At 45.9% G+C, this 20301-nt stretch overlaps 1 protein-coding gene across 1 annotated transcript in view; it reads right to left on the bottom strand.

Moving 5' to 3' along the window:
- The window catches only part of LOC123365963 (pleckstrin homology domain interacting protein), a 357662-nt gene that overhangs the window by 224104 nt on the left and 113257 nt on the right, over window positions 1-20301 (bottom strand). Inside the window, exon 8 of the mRNA XM_045009003.1 lies at window positions 9804-10025. Coding sequence (XP_044864938.1) covers window positions 9804-10025 — 222 coding nt within the window. The remainder of the gene's footprint in view (window positions 1-9803; window positions 10026-20301) is intronic.

Genomic DNA, 20301 nt, shown 5'->3' on the forward strand with positions numbered 1-20301 from the left:
GTCTATTCCACAGTAGGTGTGCATGCTCGCCACATGCACCAGTGCCGGAAGTTTTCCCCCAGCAGTACCCATGGGGGGGGGCACCCCCCACGACCCCTGGAGTGGTGCCTGCCTGGAGCTGTATAAGGGGAGCTGCACGCTCCCCCTACCCTCAGTTCCTTCTTGTCAATCAACTCCAGCAGCGGGGAAGGAGGGCAGGATGTGGAATAGACATGAGCAACACATCTCGAAGAACACCAGTTACGGAAAAAGGTAACTGCCTTTTCTTCAAGTGATTGCTCATGTGTATTCCACAGTAGGTGATTCCAAGTTGTATCTGCTGGAGGTGGGTAGGAGTTCCCAAGTTCTCGGGACGGAGCACCGCCCTGCCGAACCCGGCATCATTCCTGGTTTGGGAGACTATCACATAGTGCGAGGTGAACGTGTGAACCGAAGACCACGTGGCGGCCCTGCAAATGTCCTGAATAGGGATGTGGGCCAAAAAGGCAGCCGACGCCCACGTCGAGTGTGCCCTAATGGTGGCAGCCGGGGAGGTGGGGGGGAGGAGAACACCCTCCAGCGGCGGGGAAACACCCTCCAGCTCATAACCGAAGCAGATGAACAAAGTGATCCAGTTGGACAGCCACTGAATGGAAATCAGCTGGCCTCTCATGCACTCAGCTGAGGCGACAAACAGCTGCGAGGACTTTCTGAACGGCTTGGTTCACTCGAGGTAGAAAGCCAGAGCCTGCCTAACATTGAGCGTGTGGAGGCAGCGGTCCTCATTAGTCGCGTGGGGTTTGGGGAAAAGGAATGGTAGAAAAATGTCCTGAGCCATGTGGTAGGCGGAGACCACCTTCGGGAGGAACGCGGGGTGTGGGCGGAGCTGGACCTTGTCCTTATGAAACGCTCTGAGGTCAGGGCCCTGAGCTCCAAGACCCATCTGGCCAACGTGACAGCAACCAGGAAGACCACCTTTCATGAGAGGTGAGACCAGGAACACATGGGCAGCAGCTCAAACGGGGACCCCGTAAGCCAAACCAGCATCAGATTCAGGTCCCACTGCGGGACCAGGGGCTTAGAATACGGGTAAAGCCGGTCTGAACCATTAAGGAACCAGCCGGTCATAGCATGGGAGAACACCGTGTGTCCTTGCACCGGGGGGATGGAAAGCCAATATGGCTGACAAATACACCCTGACTGATGAAGGCGCCAGGCCCTGGACCCTCAGGCGGAGGAGGTAATCGAGGATAAGCTGGATCAGGGAAGCCGCTGGGGGACACACCTTGGTCCGTCACCCACCTAGCAAAATCAGACCACTTCGCCATGTAGGAGCGGTGAGAGGAGGGCCGTCTACTCTCAAGGAGGACGCGCTGAACTGGAGCTGAGCATGTCCTCTCCTCGCCACCTAGCCACTGAACAGCCATGCCGTGAGGTGAAGAGCTCCTAGGTTAGGGTGGAGGAGACGGCCCCGGTCTGAGAGAGCAGGTCTGGGTGGAGCAGCAACGGCCATGGCGGAGCCACCGCCAAGCCCAAGAGGGTCCCGTACCAGTGCTGCCTGGGCCACGCCGGGGCAATGAGGACGACCCTGGCCTTGTCTGTCTTTATTTTCTCTAGGACCCTGCTGATCGGCAGGAATGGGGGAAAAGCATGTAGGAGTTGGCCCGACCAGGGCAGGATAAAGGCATCGGAGACAGCGCCCCTCCCCAGGCTCCCCCGGAGCAGAACTGAGGGCATCGTTGGTTCTGTCGGGTTGCGAATAGGTCCACCTAGAGAGTTCCCCACCTTCAGAAAAGCTGGAGGGCCACTTCCGAGTGTAGGGACCACTCTTGCTGAGAGAAAAAATCCCTGCTCAAGAGATCCGCCTTCACATTCCCGGCGCCCGGCAGGTGAAAGGCTTTTAGGTGGATGTTGTGGGCTATACAGAAGTCCCACAGACTGAGGGCTTTGTGGCAGAAGGCAGAGGATCGGGCCCCACCTTGTCTGTTAATATAGAACATCGAGACCATGTTGTCCGTGAGAACCCTATCTTGCCCTTCAGGTGCGAGCGGAAGGCTGTACATGCCAGCTGCACCATCCTGAGTTCCTTGATGTTTATATGAAGGATCAGGTCTTGCAGAGACTACAGACCTTGGGTCTGAAAATTCCCCACATGGGCTCCCCAGTCCAGGTCCGATGCATCAGACACCAGCTCCACAGATGGGGCCCTGTCCCTGAATGGGACCCCCCAAGAGCATGTTGCTCAGTGTGGACCATCACCGTAGGGAGGCGGTCACCGAGTTCGGCACAGTGAGGACTTTCCAAACTGTCCATGGCTTAGGAGAACTGCGAGGCCAGTTGGAGGGGCCTAATCCTGAGCCTGGTGTGGCGGACCACATACGTGCATGCCGACATGTAACCTAGCAGCTATAGGCAGGACCTGGCTGTCGTCACCGGGAACCTTATCATCGAGTCGATGAGCCCTTTCAGGGTCTCGAACCTGTCTGGGGGGAGAGAGGCCCTGGCTGACATTGCATCCAGGAGCACCCCGATAAACTCTATGCGTTGGACCCGGACTAACGTGGAATTGGTGTTGTTTACCAACAGGCCCAGGGCAGTGCATGTAGACAGGAGGAGTGCCACCTGATCCCTCACCTGTGATCTGGAGGTGCCCTTGACCAGCCAGTCATCCAGATAGGGGACTATCTGGACCCGCCGGCGCCTGAGACAGGCCGCTACTACCAACATACATTTTGTAAACATCCTGGGGGCAGTGGACAGACCAAATGGGAGGACCGTGAATTGGTAGTGATTCTGACCCACCACAAAACGGAGGATGCGCCTGTGCCCCTCGAATATGTGGCTGTGGAAGTATGTGTCCTGTAGATCAAGGGCTGCGTACAATCCCTGGGATCCAGGGAGGGGATGATGGAGGCCAGGGAGACCATGCAAAACTTGAGTTTTACCAAGTACTTGTTCAGACCTCGCAGGTCCAGTATGGGTTTGAGCCCCCCTTTGGCCTTCGGGATAAGGAAATAACGGGAGTAATACTCCTTGCCCAGGAACTCTTTGGGCACCGTCTCTATCACTCCTAGTTCCATGAGCCTCCCGACCTCCTCCTCGAGCAGAGCCTCGTGCGATGGGTCCCCCAAGAGGGACGGGGGTGGGGATTGGTTGGGCGGGTAGGAAGTAAACTGGAGGGTGTAACCTCGGGAGATGGTGTTGAGGACCCAACGATCAGAGGTGAGCCACGACCATTCCGGGAGGAACGCACACAATTGATTGGAAAAAGGGAGCTTTATTGCAGGTGGATCCCTGCTGAAAACTGTCAAGGTACCCCCGAGCATCCTGTCAAAACCGCCTTTTACCCACCCGTTTGCCCTTAGAGGACTCAGGCTGGGGGGCAGGCCGGTATTGGTTTGGCGGGCGTTTCTTATAGTCCCGTTGCTTCTTATGGGCAACCTCATATTTTGGGAAGGCAGCCTAGACAGGAGCCTGCTGTGGCTTGAACTTGGGTTTTGCTGGAGCAGGGACATAGAGGCCCAGGGTCTGGAGGGTCGTGTGGGAGTCTTTCATGCCGTGCAGCCTTGTGTCCTTTTCCTTCGCAAACAGCGCCTTCCCGTCAAAAGAGAGACCCTGCATCAATGACTGCACTTCGCTGGATAACCCAGAGAGCAGAAGCCAGGACGCCCATCTCATGGACCGTTCAGCCGTGTCCGCTGCATCCAAAGCGGCCTGCAGAGACGCCCTTGTGGCAGCTGCCCCTTCCTCCACAAGCGCCTTAAACTCCTTTCTATCTCACTCCCGGAGGGAGTCCTCAAACTTGGGGAGGGATCCCCAGAGATTAAATTCATAGCGACCCAGGAGAGCCTGATGGTTTGCGCCTCTCAGCTGGAAGCTTGACGACACATACATTTTTCTCCCGAAAGCATCCAGACTCCAAGAGTCTTTGTTCTTTGGGGTCGGGGCAGGCTGCCCCCGTCGCTCCCTGTGGTTGACCAACTCGACCACCAAAAAGTTGGGCGCCAGGTGGGTATACAAATAATCGTGCCCCTTAGTAGGTACAAAAGTACTTGCGCTCCGCCTTCTTAGAGATGGGAGACAATGAGGCTGCTGTTTGCCACAGGGCACTTGAAATTCTCACCACCCCTTCGTAGAGCGGCAAGGCCACCCTGCCTGGTGCCGAGGGGAACAAAACACTGAACAGGGAGTCTGAGGGCTCCTCCATTTCCTCTGCCTGGAGATGGAGGCTCACTGCCACCCTTTTTAGTAATTCTTGATGGGCCCGGTAGTCCTCCTGCAGGACAGAGGGCAGCAGGGCCGCAATCAGCTCCTCCGGACGGGGCAAGGAGGCCAGTGCAGTGCTTTGGGTGTCAGCCGGCACCGGAGGGTCCACCACCAGGTCGGACTCTGTGCACGGCACCGAGGAAGTGGGTCCCATCAACTCTTTCCTCAGCGGACTAGGGATGGAGGCCAATAGTGCAGAGCTCAGGCTGGCGTACGACACGCTGCTGCCTCCGGACCAGGAGTGGCGGTGGTGCCAGGATCTACATCGACCATGGGACCACAACCTGGAGGCGGGAGAATGGCACCGACAGTAGTGACTGCTCCACGAGCAGTCTCGACGGGCGGACCCACGACAGTGAGGAGCTAGTGATTGACGCCCGGAGCTACAGTGCCTTGGCGGAGATTTTGCCCTGTGACTGACTGCGGTACTGCCTTCGAGACAAGGACCGTTGGTGATGTCCGCCGCAGTCCTGTCTGTGCTCGCTCCGTGACGACAGTCTAGCTGGCATCAAGGGCGATCCACATGGACTCTATGCGTTGGACTGGGAACAGTCACTGGGCGGTGAGCGGTGTTGGGAACGTTCCCTCGACGGAGACCGGTACCGGGCCGGCGGCGACTGCGGCAAACCCAGCGGCAGCTTGCCTCTGAAACACGGGGCTGACATTGGCAGCACTCCCGGCACCGGCATGGACATGACGTCCTTAGCCACCTGGAGGGCTTCGGGCGTAGATGGCATCTGGACATCCAGAGAGGCCTGCTCTGAAGGGGCTGGGCTACTCTGCTCTGCGTGAGTAGGGCCTGATGGGGACCGAGGACTACCCGACATGGGCCTAGTCTCTGTCCCAAACTTCCCTCGGTGCCGTTGTGAAGAGGGAGTCTTTCCGGTACTCTTGGCATGCCCTGTGAAAGGGGAGCAGTGCCGACTAGTCCAAGTACCGGAGGGTCTCCACATATCAACGCCGCAGTGCCTGGTACCAGATCGAAGTGGCGTGCCAGGGTCGGGGCCAGCGCCAACTCCATCAGGATGGCCCGGAGTCTAATGTCCCTTTCTTTTTTAGTCCAGGGCTTAAACGACCTGCAGATCTTGCACCTTTCGCTGATATGGGTTTCTTCCAAGCAGCGCAAACAGTCTGTGTGCAGGTTACTCCTTGGCACTGAACGCCTACAGGAGCCACATGAATTAAATCCCGGGGCACGGGCATGCCCCGGCCCAGGCTCACTAACTAATTAAACTTCACAGAAAACTAAACTGACTCCCGAACGAACAGTTCTGGGGACAAGCTGCAGCAAGGCTGGAGCTAAGCAGTTCCGACGCACTTTCACTGGTGGCAAGAAGGAACTGAGGGTGGGGGGAGCGTGCAGCTCCCCTTATACCGTGACAGGCAGGGGGCGTTCCCCCCTTACGGGTACTGCTAGGGGAAAAACTTCCAGCACCAGTGCACGTGGCAAGCACACACACCTACTGTGGAATACACATGAGCAATCACTCAAAGAAGAATCACTTGAAGTTGGATGATGAGGCTGGATATAGTCTGGAATCTGTTGTGAGGTAAGTACTCTTTTGCTGTCCTGGAATACAGTATCAGGCCAGTAAACTCTATACATTCTGTTGGTGTTAAAACTGACTTTTCTTCTTTTACTCTCAGAGTGTGGAAAAGCTGAGGAGCCATTCACATAGAGTTTTGAACTTCTTGATAGGACTTTCGCTTGAGAAGCCAGTTGCCCAGATATAAACAGACTATCATACCCTGTTATCTTAGGAAAGCAGCCACCGTTTGGTAAATACCCCCGGTGCCAGTGTCAGGCCAAAGGGAAAGAACCCTGAATAGGTAATATTTGGACCAATCACAAATCAGAAATCTCTTGTGTACAAGATAATATATTTATGAGGAAATAATCCTGGAGGTCAACAGCTGTAAACCCATATCCCAGATCTAACAACAGTATTATGGAAGCTAAGGTAACCACGCTTAAATTTCAAATGGTGAATGAAAGTGCTGAGCATTCTAAGGTCCAGGATTGGCCTCCAACCTCTCATTTTCTTGGGTACAAGAAAATATTTGAAGTAAAAAAAAACACTTTGCTTTGGTGTTAATGAGGCACAGCTTCTATTGCTCAGCAAGGAAGGAGAGAATCCTCTTTCTGGACAAGAAGTCTCCTTTGAGAGGGGTTCCTGAAAAGGAATAGGGAAGGTTTGTGGGGAAAAGCATGGAATTGAATCGCATGAACAGTTGTAATAATTTTTAACATCCCCTTGTCTATTACAGCATTCTATGCTCTCCCACACTGGAAAAAAGAAAGTTTCCAATAGAAGTCTGGGGAAAAGGAGCAGAAGCAAGATCTAGAGGAATGATTATTTTGCAGCTCTCCACAATCCCATCAAAAGAGATGCTTGCTGGTCAGCACAGACTGCAAAGAGAAAGCAGACATTTCTCTTTTGTAGTTTCTGACTTTTCCTTCGAGGCTCTGGAGGCCTCGGCTAGTAAAAGGAGGACGGAGCTGTCCTCTGTCTAGGGTAAGATTGAAGTTTACCATATTTCCTTTTTATTATTGGAGTATAAATGTCTAAAGAACATAAGGCATCATGGGAATCCTTAAAAGAGTGGAGGGACCCATTTGTTCTCTCACTGAAAAGATCAGGGTGCCCTAATGGAAGGTCATTCGCTATGGCTTGGACTTCTTTCAGACTACTCAAAGACTTAAGTCACAATGACCAACACAACATGATAGAGGTTACCAAAGAGCATGAAGTGGTATCTGCCACATATAAGGAAGCCTGTAATGAAGGTCTTGCTATTAAATGACATTCTATTATCAATGACTGAGCGGGCATCCTGTATTCCTTTGGCAACTTGAGAACAAAATCTGTGAAATTATTATAGTTGAGAAAATCATACTTTGCCATGAGAACTTGGTAATTAGAAATTTGAAACTGCATACTTACAACAGAATAGTTTTTGTCCAAAAAGTCTAAATGCTTTACATTCATACTAAATGGGGCTCTCTTAGAATAGTACTGTTTATTTCTCTCATTAGCTACAGCTACCAAAAGATAGCATAGTACTGGATGGAAGTACAAGTATTCAGCTTCTTTTGCAGTAAAATAATATTTCTTCTCGGTCTTTTTAAAAGAAGAATAAATAATAGCAGGAGTATGCCATACAGTCTTTGCAGGCTCCAAGTGAGCATCATTAATCAGAATCATGATTTGCCCAGCATAATAGCAAGAATGATGTCTAATAGTTTATAAAGAGCATCTCAGGAGTTCCTCTAACATGGTTTGGAACAAATTCCCTACCCTCTTCATGAGTTCTTAAAAGCTCTTAAAGAAGTCAGTACATAATAGTCAGGCTGGTATCACTTCCTCATCCACAGAAGACAAGGAAAGGACTTCAGAGGCTGAGCTAACTTCCTCTCTGAGCTGGTCTTTTCCTTCAGAGAGTTGCTCCTGATGTTGAGTATACACAGAACACCCACGAGGCTTAGCGGACTTCCGCTTCTTTCTCTTCATCACTCTCTTTGAGAGGCGACTGGAAAGGATGTCCCCTATAACAGTCCCTGGGTTCCCAATATGGCCACTGAACAGCACTGTACCGGTAAAAAAAAAAAAAAGGGGGGGGGGGCTCAGAGAGATGGCTATCAGGACATATGAGGAGACTGATAATCCCTTTATCTGGAATAATGGGACATCTTGGACCACCTTTCTGAGCCAAAATTTGAGCCTGGGACTGGACCACAGGGGATGGATCAAATGGAATTGCCCTCTTCTGTTCATCTGGCACTGGTCCCTGTCAGAAGACAGGATACTGGGCTAGATGGACCATTGGTCTGACCCAGTACGGTTGTTCTTATGGTCTTATGAGCAGGCTGTAGGGAAACAGGTAAGTGAATCATTCACTCTGTTCTGGGAGTCAGACAATGAATATGATACATCTGACTCCAGATGAGGACTGGTGGGAATGGGACTGATATGTCCCTCTCTTAAGGTTAGTAGCAGGGAGGAGACTGGTACTGAGGAAGTAACTGAGTCCTGTACTGGAGATAAATGTAAGCCTCCTGACAGCAATGGGGATTTGGGCTCAGACATTTGTAAGTCCCCTAATACGATGCACTGAATCAGTACTGTGAAGCTCGATCATTCTCTTTACTGTTGATGAACCACTCAGTACTGATCTGCTTTCTACAATGCATCAATTGGTATCAATTATGTGGTAGCAGCTGATGCCTATGGTGGGTACTCTAACAAGAGACTTAGTACTGGGCATGATCATAGGGTCCTATGACATCAGTGCCGCAGTGCTGGTTCCACACTCTTGCAATGCTCCATCTGTACCTGCACCAGCTTCACTCATCTTGGAACGAAGAGGCAATTTCAACTTTAAAAAAAAAAAAAAAAGATACAAGGGGAGCTTTGTCTCATTTCCTTGGGAGGGTGTTTAACTTTTCACTTCTACTTTCCCCTGGCTCCTCCTATCCTTTAAGGTAAGCGTAACTGCATGCGCTCTGGAGCTAACCAATGCCAAGCAGAAAGAAGCACACTCTGGCTCTTCTGTCCATTGTACAGGGGTGTCAGGTGGGCCCAAATTTGAGGCTGACCACATGGTGGGGGGGCACATTTTTAGCCTCATCTCCCTGGAATTGCTTGTTCTTCCAGAAAATAACCTACAGATACTGCACTTTAGGCGAGTCTCATGTCCCCTCAAACAAAAAAAAGACATCAAGTAGAGTCACTGAGAGGGAAGTGCTCACTTCACAATATCTGTAGTTTGGAGATTTTAGCATAATCAGTTCCCATAATACTAAACAAAAGAAGGAAGGGTATGGATTTTATTTTGCGCACACACATCGAAGTTCTCTTTTAAAAATACAGTCCAAAGATACTGTGCATGCAGTGCCATCTGAACTGGAAAAAAAAGAGCTACATCTCAGGCCAAGTATGCACAGATGAAACAGACACTGCTAGCAAAAAATCTCCAATCTTGGGTGCATGTGGACCTAGAGTGGAACACCAATAGGGACAAGCATCCAAGGAAAGACCTTTACAAATATAAGGAATAGAAACAGCCTTACAATAAGCTCTCTTTTATAAATGACAAATGCTGTGAATTATTAAACAAATCAGCTAATGAACTTGTTCTTTTAATGCTTGACAATCTTCTCTCTATCACACCCAATATTTATCATCACTTATGCATAACTTAGGTGTTGGTCCTGCAAAGACTTACATACCTAACTTTATATACAAGTAGTCCCACTGACTTCAACAGGACTATACATGTGCATAAAGGGAAGCATATGTTTTTGCAGAATCAGAACAGAATCTTTGGGATCAGATCTTTGGGGCAAAAATCATGTCTCGAGTCTGTCACACATTTATGACATTATTAAAAAAAACTAAAGGGACCACTCAATTTTTAAAAGCTCCCTGTCCATGCTTTACAATTTAGTTACCTGTTGCACATTACTTACTAAAACAAACTTCACAGAAAAAAAACTGTTATTGCTGCAATCCACTTCCTCACTTATGTGATTTGTAGAAAGACAGAAAGATTGTTACCTGTAGTGATGTTATGGATGCACTGTGACCCTGCAAAACTGCTAAGGGTGCACATGTTCGAAGACACCAAACTCTGATCATTTTATCACAGCTCCCTGCAGCAATCATGGTGTTCTCATAGTTCACAGCCATGTCAGATATTTCAGCTGCATGTCCTCTTAAAGTTGCCAACAACCTTCCATCATCTGTTGCCCAGATTTTTACAAGGCAATCATCAGAACCCTAAAAACAAGGCAGCAATCATCACAACCATATAATTATCTCTTCTGATGTCCCATACCTATGTTATTTAACTAAAACAACAAAATTAGTGACATTCATTGTAAACCACTTCTCACTAGTCTGAATATATTAAGGAAAGCTGCATAAGAATGTGCAAGCAGAATACAAAGTATGCTAAGTGCCAACAGTATATACAAATTATGCATCTATAAATGTACACACAAGCCCTGCAGCAAGGTCTTTTAGTTTCTGCAAAACACCAGGGCAACAAACTGTAGATACTGCAAACAGCCTAATTTATATTTTAAAACTGAAGTTATATTTAATATGAAAATTAATAATGAATCAGTACAGTGTTCCTTGTATTTATTTTATGTTAAATTTAATATTTTATGCTATACCTGTATTTCTATTCTCTCCCTGAGCCAGCTAGTCCTTCATGCACTCTCAACTTAAGAAATGCTAGCGTATATCTTCAGAATATATTTCCTCACCTTTCCGGCATGCTTTAATAAAAAGTGAAACAGATAACTTTCAAAGCATCAAAAAAAAATCTTTATTAATGCCCATTGAGATGAATGGGGCAATTCACAACACTCAGAGCTGTTCCAGATTCTCTGCAAACTCAGGCAAACATTTCTGTCCCCGTTACAGTAAATTCACATTTTGACGGTTTCCTTTGAAACCATAACAGATTGTTTGGTTTTGTTTTAAATGAAATCCAAGACCCTGGGAACAAATGAAAGGTCTATCCATACCTTCCCAGAGAGCACAAAGATGTAGATAGGTGACTAGTGTCAGACACCTCAGTGCTTTTGAAAATCTCACTAGGTGCCTATCTGTACATTTGGGCACCTAAATACTTTTTAAAATTGGGCCCTATATGGCTTGCTTAAAGTCGCACAGGAAGTCTGTGACAGAGCAGGGAATTGAGCCCATATTTCCAGAGTCACAGGCCCTTACCGCTGGGACTATTCTTCCTCTCCATAGGGATATACACCCCAGCAAGTTAAAAACTTCACCCCAGAAAGTTAACAACTAATGTTTTATGAGCTCTAATCAGAGACCATGGATCAGAGTCAGACATCTGTCATCACCGCTTTTTGTAAAATTGAACAGGTTCCAGTTATAACTCAGCTAAAAAAAATCCATTTTGTTGCAGCACATCTATGAGGCCCAGGTTTATGCTGACACGTAGATATAATTCATTAATTAAGAGGGACTGCAGGATAGGAGGGGATTCTGGGCCTTGAGGTCTGGTATCACATGATATGTGCCATGCCTACAAGTTAGATTTACAGAATGACAGCAGCCTAGAAAGAACCTATTCACTCTTCCCATCCAAATAATATGCCAAGTATAATGTAATATATATGGGATAATTTTTTTTCTCTCCATTATTATTAAAGCAGAAACTGGAATGATTTGAGTGATGTCCTAGAGAGAGGAGAAAGGATGAAATATTTTAAGAAAGTTCCTTGACAGTTAGAAATGGCAGTTAGAAAAGGAGGATCCTTCAGTAACAACAACAGTAGGGGGCCTTGAAGTAGTGGCAAGGGAAGAAAGTTTAATATGGACAGGCAAAAGTCTGAGAAGAATCTAGTCAAGGAATTGAGATAAAACTAAAGAGAAAAAGGAGAATGCAAAAGAGACCAGCAGTACCAGGGAGAGCAGCTCTGTCTACAATGAGTAAATAACTAGAGTACCCTGGTCCTCAAATTCACAACTCCTTTCTCTTGGTTGAGGGATTCCAAAGCCCTCCTTTATGGGTCCGTGCTGTGATTCAAGCATACTTCCCCCACCCCACCAATATCCAGATTCCAATCCCGTTCCATACAGCCTCCCTTGGTCCTTGAACTCGTGCACTTCTTTCCCTTGGTTCTGGGGCCTCACAGAACCTCCTTGGGCTGTGCTGTGATTCAGGCAGGCTTCCCCAGCCCAACAGTCTCCCCTTCTGGTTCTCAAGCCAGAGAACCCGTGATCTGACTTGATGCTCTCCTACAAATTCTCTTCTCCAGGCTGTCTGCCCTGTGACTCTTGGAGTCACCCAACACCTGAGCTTTATCACATTATGGCGGTAAATACATGATTAACATCTGACCCCACTGCCCAACTAGTTTGCTACTCCCTTGAATACCTGTTTCCTTAAAAGGGGCCACGTCATGGAACAGTGGTGGGTTTGTTGGCCCCAAACCCAATTACACCTTAAAGGGGACAGACCAGCCCACTGCAAAGGGTCACTTCCAACATGCTCACATATGACCAGTGGCACACGTACCACAGTTTGGGAACTCATGCACTAGAACACTCTCCCTTCCAGAACCAAGATTCTCAAATTTTGAAATTCTTCTGATGCTGTCTTCAAATAGCTATAAAAATCGCTGGCAAAATGTAGGTTTTATCTCCCTCTCTAGTGGTTGGTCCACTCACAGAGGTGGACAACCTACAACTGTTATCAGTTATTATGAGCGTAGTGGTAGACATCTGTCTGTAAGTCTAAAGGTTTCAATCCCGCTGAGCATGTTTAACTTCACCCCACTGCAGTCCATGAGGCTGTTGCAGAAGTTGAAAGATGTGCTGGACAAGTCATTTAAGCACATTTTTCACATTCCTCGTGTTCTGGGTGCCCAAACTGAGACCCTGGGGTCTGATTTGCAGAAGTATTAAGCACTCACAGCAAAATGAAGTCAATGATAGCTCTGCTCTGAACATATGAAGTGTTTTATAATACTAAATACTCTGAAAAAAACAGGCCCTAGATATCTCAAGTTGGGCACCAAAAATTTGGTTAGTCTCTCTGTGCCTCTACTTCCCATCTGTGAAATGGAAAGAATACCATCTTATCTGACAGCACTGTTATGAAGATAAAGTCATTACATTTGTGAAAAATTCTGGTGGTGACCACCATTAAAATGTCAACAAGGAAATTAGTAATTCTGTATTCAGAGCCCGGTTTGAAGGTGGTGAAATAAATAAAACTTGGGGTCACATACTAAATTCTGAGAATAAAGAAAGATATTCTAAAAGATTATCAGGATAATTCTTCAGATTTGGTAACACTGGTCTGATACTGGTTCTCTAACTATCATAAAAGACAGAACTGAGCCATCTAGAACTTCTGGAAAAAAAAAACACATATCCAGGCTCTGTTCTTTACAAAGCTAGTTTTGCAAAGACAGTCTTTTCATATCTATTCTTAAAATATTTATTTTCAGTTTCTTTCCATCAAGATACTGTTGTTCTATTAAAAAGATTAACAGGCACAATTTTTGAAGTATAAGTATAGAATTAGCATTGTAGTGAAATCTAATTAGCATTTTAGTGAAATTCTAAGTAGAGCTCGGCGCAGATACAAAATGTATATCCACGTATATAAAGCAGATATCCATGGAGCTGAAGAGCTCTTGCGACAATGAGCAAGACTAGCAGGGTGGGCCATGGCAAGTGACCGGGCTAGGAACCGCAATGGCAAAAGCAGCAGCGTGTCAGGCTGCTACTCGCAGCGGTATGAGACTCCTGTCTCAGAGCCCGTGAGCCGCTTGCACACACGACCAGTGATAGCTGCCAGTGAAGCAGTGAACACACCGGGCACCAGCCAGGCCCACTGGGCAGGGCTTGAGGAAGCACAGCCATGCTGGAGCCGCCCAGGATGGATGCTGGCTCCAACGAGCGGTGGACCAACATGCTGCTGCTGTTGCAGCTCCTGGCCCAGTCACTGGCTAGAGTCCTGCTGGTCTCGTTCATTGTCACTAGAGCCCTGCAGCTCCACAGATATCAGCTTTCTATCCGCGGATATAAATTTTGTATCGCTCAGGGCTCCAATTCTAAGATGCAGTCTAATATGCATATTCTGTATATACAAATTATTATAATTAGAACATGTGTACTTTAAATACAAAAATTACTATTATAGTACATTCTATGTATGTCACATACAAGGAAAATAAAGATGAGGTTACGAGACTAAATTAAAGAAGAATGAAAGTCACAGAACACAGTTACACACATTTAAGTGTAAAAGGCCGAATGCACAAGTCTAAGACAGTAAGACAGTTTCTGCTTGATTTTACCCAAAATAAACAGAGATGAAGATGAAGATGTTATTAACCTATCAAAATACATACTAAAGTATTTAAATAGGATGGAATCTGACAACCTAAAAACCAAGTAGCAAAATCTGAATGAATCACTGAGAAAAGAGCAAAGCAGCACAAACAGAAAACTATTTTTAAAAACAAACTTTCAATTATTACAGCGTTGCTTCTCCAAACTATGTCCCAATGTGAAATTAGGGCAGTAAATATTTGAAATTGTACATTCCAGTTTTAGTAGCTTGATGGCATGTGATCTCTCTCAATATTGTGTACTATTTTGATCTGGAGGGCTATAATATGCCACATAGTTTGCTTTTTTATGCACTGGGATTTGCATCCCAACATATTCTACTGCTTTATCCTCCGTTCAAATTTTACTTCAGTAGTACTGAACTTCCCCACGTATGCGTCTTTCCAGGATAGTTTCATACCCCCATTGCTGTGGAGCTACGGTATACCGCAGTAAACAGAAAAGTCTAAAGAGGGTCAACAAAACATATGGATGTGAATGTGATAGGGGCTTCATCTTTAAAGAAGTCTAAATATTTAACATGGAGACAAGAATATAAAACTGAGTGGTAGAGAAACCACTTGAATACACACTTGTGTGCACTTTATAAAATGAAACAGCAGCACTGTTCAAATACATGAAGTCTAATACAACATAATTAACTTAATAAAATTCAGAAAAGATTAGATATATGAAATAAATATATCACCCGCAGTTCACTACTACAGCTAGAACAAAATGAGGGTTATCAGCCTTGATGCTTCAGGAAAGAACCAGATTGTTTAGCGAATGTCAGGAAAAGATTCCCCACTCACCTCTGCCCAATAGGAAAGTATTGCACAATTCACTAGAAGTATTATAAAAAGAGAAAGAAAGGGCATTTCACTTTTCTTTGAAACATTGAGCATAGGTCACTGCCAAAAACATGAGAGCACACTAATCAAACTATTTGTTCGTTCCTTTGTAGCTATCCCTTGTTAACTTTACGAACATTGAAATCAACACTGCTTGTGTATAGAGAAATTACTTTTCAGAATATTTAACTACGTCAGATTTCTCTCCCTCTCATTTACACACAAGGTATCTCTTGTAACTCGTAACTAGGTCATATATAGTTACTGTCAGGTACAGTTAGTGTCATGGTAGTGCTGGAAGTGATGCCCATAGCTAAGGCTGCTTAACACTTTCAATTACAGTAACTCCTCGCTTAACGTTGTAGTTATGTTCCTGAAAAATGCTACTTTAAGCAAAATGATGTTAAGTGAATCCAATTTCCCCATAAGAATTAATGTAAATGGGGGAGAAGGGGTTAGGTATAGAATTTTTTTTCGCCAGACAAAAGACTATATATATACACATACACAAACACTATAAGTTTTAAACAAACAATTTAATACTGTACACAGCAATGATGATTGTGAAGATTGGTTGAGGTGGTGGAATCAGAGGGTGGGATATTTCCCAGGGACTGCCTTACTGCTAAATGATGAACAAGCACTCGGTTGAGCCCTCAAGGGTTAACACATTGTTGTTAATGTAGCCTCACACTCTACAAGGTAGCAGGAATGGAGGGAGGGGAGAGAGAGAGAGAGAGAGTGTGTAAGTGTAAGAGGGAGAGACAGACACACACACTGTGTGTGTGAGAGAGAGACGCGCATTTCCCCTTTAAGTATGCTGACCCCACTCTAAGTACACTGCCTTTTTAAGTAGATCAGGAAGCTGAGACAGCAACTGCTGCCAGCAAGCTTCCTCCATTCAGAGCCCTGTCCTGTCCCATCTCCACACCCGGAGATAAGGTACAGCAGCACACAGCATTGTGGGGAGGGATAGCTGAACTGCCCTGCAACTGCTAGCCTGCTGGTGGCTGTCACACAGGGAATTTAGGGGAGCTGATGGGGGGCTGCCGGTCCACCATAGTTCCAAGCCCAAGAGCTAGCTCCAACTGGCTGCTCTTCCTGCAAGCAGTGGACAAAGCAGGTGCTTGCCAAACAACGTTATAAGGGAGCATTGTACAACTTTAAACGAGAATGTTCTCTAATTGATCAGCAATGTAACAATGAAGAAACAACGTTAACCAGGACAACGTTACGTGAAGAGTTACTGTACAAGACCTTGTTTTCAGTTTCTTATCAACTTTGCCAAAATTAAATTGTTCAGTCTGAAATTTTCTGTCAGGTATCTGCTTCAAGCTGGGGAAAAAAAAAAAAGGTTCAGCAAAACCAGGTCAGCAACTTCTGGAAATGAAATTAGGGAAAAACAAGTTGTTTGGCCCATACTGATTTTTTTTTTAACTGTTGTGCTGAGAAGCTCTAGCCTCTCCATTATTTGGAGCAGGGGCCTGAATTTGGGCAAGAGGTGGGTGGCGGTGGGGAAGAATCACCTGGGTGTCAGGGATGTGCCTTTTGCCATCCCTATGAAGAACCACCCAAATCTGGCCAAATTATAATTCTCTGAGAAACCTCAGCTCTCACAGGCTCAGTAGAGACTTGTTAGAATTTGGCAGCTAAATTAGCTGAAGATGTCACCTGTACTAAGCATACTCCATCCCTGGGCTACAGGAGCTGAGCAGGACTTTTCCTGTAGCTTTTCCTTCCAGCAACCAGAGGCTCCTGTGACATGAAAAAAGTGTAAACTAACTGTGAATACTGTATCCAAGTTGCTGAAGATATGACCCAAAAATGCAGAGAGAAGCATCATATGGAAAATTTTGCCAAGTGCTCAGACTAATGTAAAAGAAGATTAAAGTTTATTTTGTGCAAGTGTTCCAGATTTCTCATGCACAGTTGTTTAGCATACTAAAAGTTAATAGGGGAAAAAAGACAACCTAACCATCCTCCAAGGTGACTTACAAGTTCAAGATTTCTTCTGCAGCCACCAGCTGCCTCCTGGTTAGCTGATTGAAAAGGGTATCTGATGCCCCATCTTCCCAACAATACTCAGTAGAATTCTAAGGAAGAGAAAGGTCTCTACATTTGTATCCATCTACTACAAATATGCCGGAATTGAGAAGAACTTTGATTAAAACATACTACCTGTTTTACACAGCAAGGAAATCTACCAAGGGGCTCAGATTTTTTTAGGGGGATTCAAGATGTTTTTAGGGGGAACATGACAGACTACAGACTGATGACACCACTGCCAGAGTGGAAATCTGGCTCATCTAACAAACAAACAAAAACTGGATCCACACAAGAGTAAAATCAAAAAATGATTGAGATGCTATGGCACCTATTACTTCACTAACATGAGGCAGAAAGATTATAATCTTCAGTTTTCTTCCTTTTCTAGCATTAAGAATTGAAGATCTAGATTTCTACCTGAAATCTATGTTTTTAACAGAGGTTCTGTCCCAGTTAACTTATTGCACCAAGATGTTCGAATGTTGTAAAAATAAAATAATGGAAGAGAGGATAGACGATTTCAGAATTTTGAAAATTTTAAAATACTTGCACTCCTATTCCAACTATCTCAGTATTAACTGAGCAGATCTATCCACATTAAAATTGGGTTGGTCAAACTTTGTAATAGATCAGAGGAGGGAAAACTACAGCCGACTGTCCTGTCCAGCCCCTGAGCTCCTGGTCAGGGAGGCTAGCCTCCGGCCCCTCCCCCACAGTTCCCCCTCTCGCAGCCACACCACCGCGCAGGCAGTGCTCTGGGCAGCAGGGCCATCCAGAGGGCGGTTGGATGGGGTGGAGATTTGGGGGAGGGCAGTCAGGGGACAGGGAACGGGGGATTGGATAGGACTGGGAGTCCTGGGGGGCCTGTCTGGGGGCGGGGGTGTGTATAGGGGCTGGGGCAGTCAGGGAACAGGGAGCAGTGGGGAGTTGGATAGAGGGTGGGGTCCTGGGTTAAGGTCGGGGGGGTCTCAGGAGGAGTCGGTCAGGGGACAAAGAGTGGGGGGGGGTTGGATGGGTCAGGGGTTCTGAGGGGTGCAGTCAGGGGGTGGGAAGTGGGAGGGGGTCAGATAGAGGGCAGGGGCCAGGCTGTCTGGGGAGGCACAGCCTTCGCTACCCAGCCCTCCATACAGTTTTGCAACCCCGATGTGGCCCTCGGGCCAAAAAGTTTGCCCACCCCTGTAATAGATGCTGTAAAATCAAAGGTTGCTAAAAATTATCCTACTTGATATTCCCATTTACACATCCAAAGATTGCATTAAGCCACGGAGGATATACCTATAAATGGGGAGGAACCGCACACCACATGGCAGCAAGTCTGAGAGTCAGGCTTGAGCTCTGGGACTAAAATAGACTAAAAATAGCAGTGCAGATGTTTGGGCTCCACGATCCATCCCCCTTGTTGGTTTTCAGAGCCCAGTGTGGAAGTTTGAGCTCAGGCTTGAGCCTGGGCTCTGAAAACCAACAAGGGGGAAGGACCATGGAGCCCAGGCTCCAGCCCGATCCCAAATTTCCACACTGATATTTTAGCCCTGTAGTACAAGCTCCGCAAGACCAAATCAGTTGATCCTGGTTCTGAGAGTCTCTGCCACAGGTCTTTTTTTGCAGTGTAGATGTACCCAGAGTGACACTTCAAGCTCAAATTCAGCTGATTACCCACTAATCCCGAAGTCTCTTGCAGAGTCACTGCTTACCAGAAAAGGGTCTGCCATCCTGTAAGCATGAACTGCATTTTTTCTTCCTAGTTACATTTGGCTGTATTAAAACGCATATTGATTGTGCCCAGTATACCCAAATGATCCAGATTTCTCTAAAAGTGACCGGTGTGTCATCTGAAAACTTTATTAGTAATGATTTTATGTTTCCTCCAGGTCACTGATAAAACTGTTAAATAGTACAGAGCCAAGAACCAAACCTTGCAAGACCCCAAGAGAAACATACCCACTTGCTGATTATCTCATTTACAATTACATTTTGAGACTTATCAGCTAGTTTTTAATCCACTTAATGTTTGAAGAATAAATATGCTTAAGTATATCATAGTGTATGCGTTTTGTGTTTAATTTCAGCCAGAATTAGAGCTCAAGGCCTCCTGACTCTCAACCCTGTACTCAGCTCTCAAGAATGTCTTATTGGCAGAGTGCTGGGCATCTGCAGCTCCTACTAACTTCAATTGCAGTCCTCCATGCTCAGCACTTCTGAAAATAAGGCTCCAGGTCTCACACTGGACACCTAGAATGAAATACACAAAATAGTGGCCAGCTGTGAACATGTATTTAAGTGACTTGCCCAGAATTGCACAGAAAGTCCATGACAGAGGCAGGGATAGAATACAGTTGCCTTAACTACTACCCATCCTTTCTCTTCTTGTAGTCCCCTGCCACATTCACTTTCTGCAACAAATGAGGTAGCTGTCATACAAATAGTCTAATTCCCTATACAACACCAATTCATTCCATTTTATTGTCTTGTTAATTACAAGCAAGATTAGGGAGAGAGCAATCGGAAAGGAACAGCTTGATTGTATAAGTGTATCGTCCTGGGAACTGGGGAAAAAGTTACTTATAAACTGGGCAATGGATATTAAAATTAGTGAGACAATCAATATTGAACCTCTTACCACAAAATTGCATTTTAAGCAATTATGCTTCCCCCTTCAGTTTCTTTCCTTCTACCTCATCACCAGTTTCTCTCTAAAAGTGTGGCATAACTTCAGACGCAGACATTAACAAGGCTTCGTCACTGGATCCCATTTAGCTGTAACCAGCCTCCATCACCGCTCCATGTTGTGTAGGTCCACTTACAGTCTCATGCCTAAAATATTTCAATAGCTGGGCCTAGAGCTTCATTCTTCCCACATTACCACTACGCTATCACGTACTTCACTAGCAATTTTCTTTTTTGAAAAAAAGATGAAAATGTTGCTATAGCAACACAAATTTTTGTAAGCCACACTCTCTTCTAACTTTCATATTGTTTAGTTTCTTACTTTTCATGCAACTAATATTCACATGATCTCAAAACTAGAAGCCTTGTTAAACAGACATGCATAATAAATGCTGTTATTAAGAGAAATGTGATTTAAATGACTGGCTTAAAAAAATCAGACAAACTTGCATCCTTGTCATTTTTTGCTGAGCTTTGGACTCAAAACAAAAGAAAGAATCAAGGAAAATCATGCACTCGTCTGTGCACAAATGCAACAGCTAGCTTTCTATGAAGCAAAGTAGTGATTATCAGCAAATTTATGGGAAGTATCATTATCTGTATTGCAG

This window comes from Mauremys mutica, chromosome 3, assembly GCF_020497125.1.
Source record: "Mauremys mutica isolate MM-2020 ecotype Southern chromosome 3, ASM2049712v1, whole genome shotgun sequence".
In the NCBI taxonomy this organism is placed as follows: Eukaryota; Metazoa; Chordata; order Testudines; family Geoemydidae; genus Mauremys; species Mauremys mutica.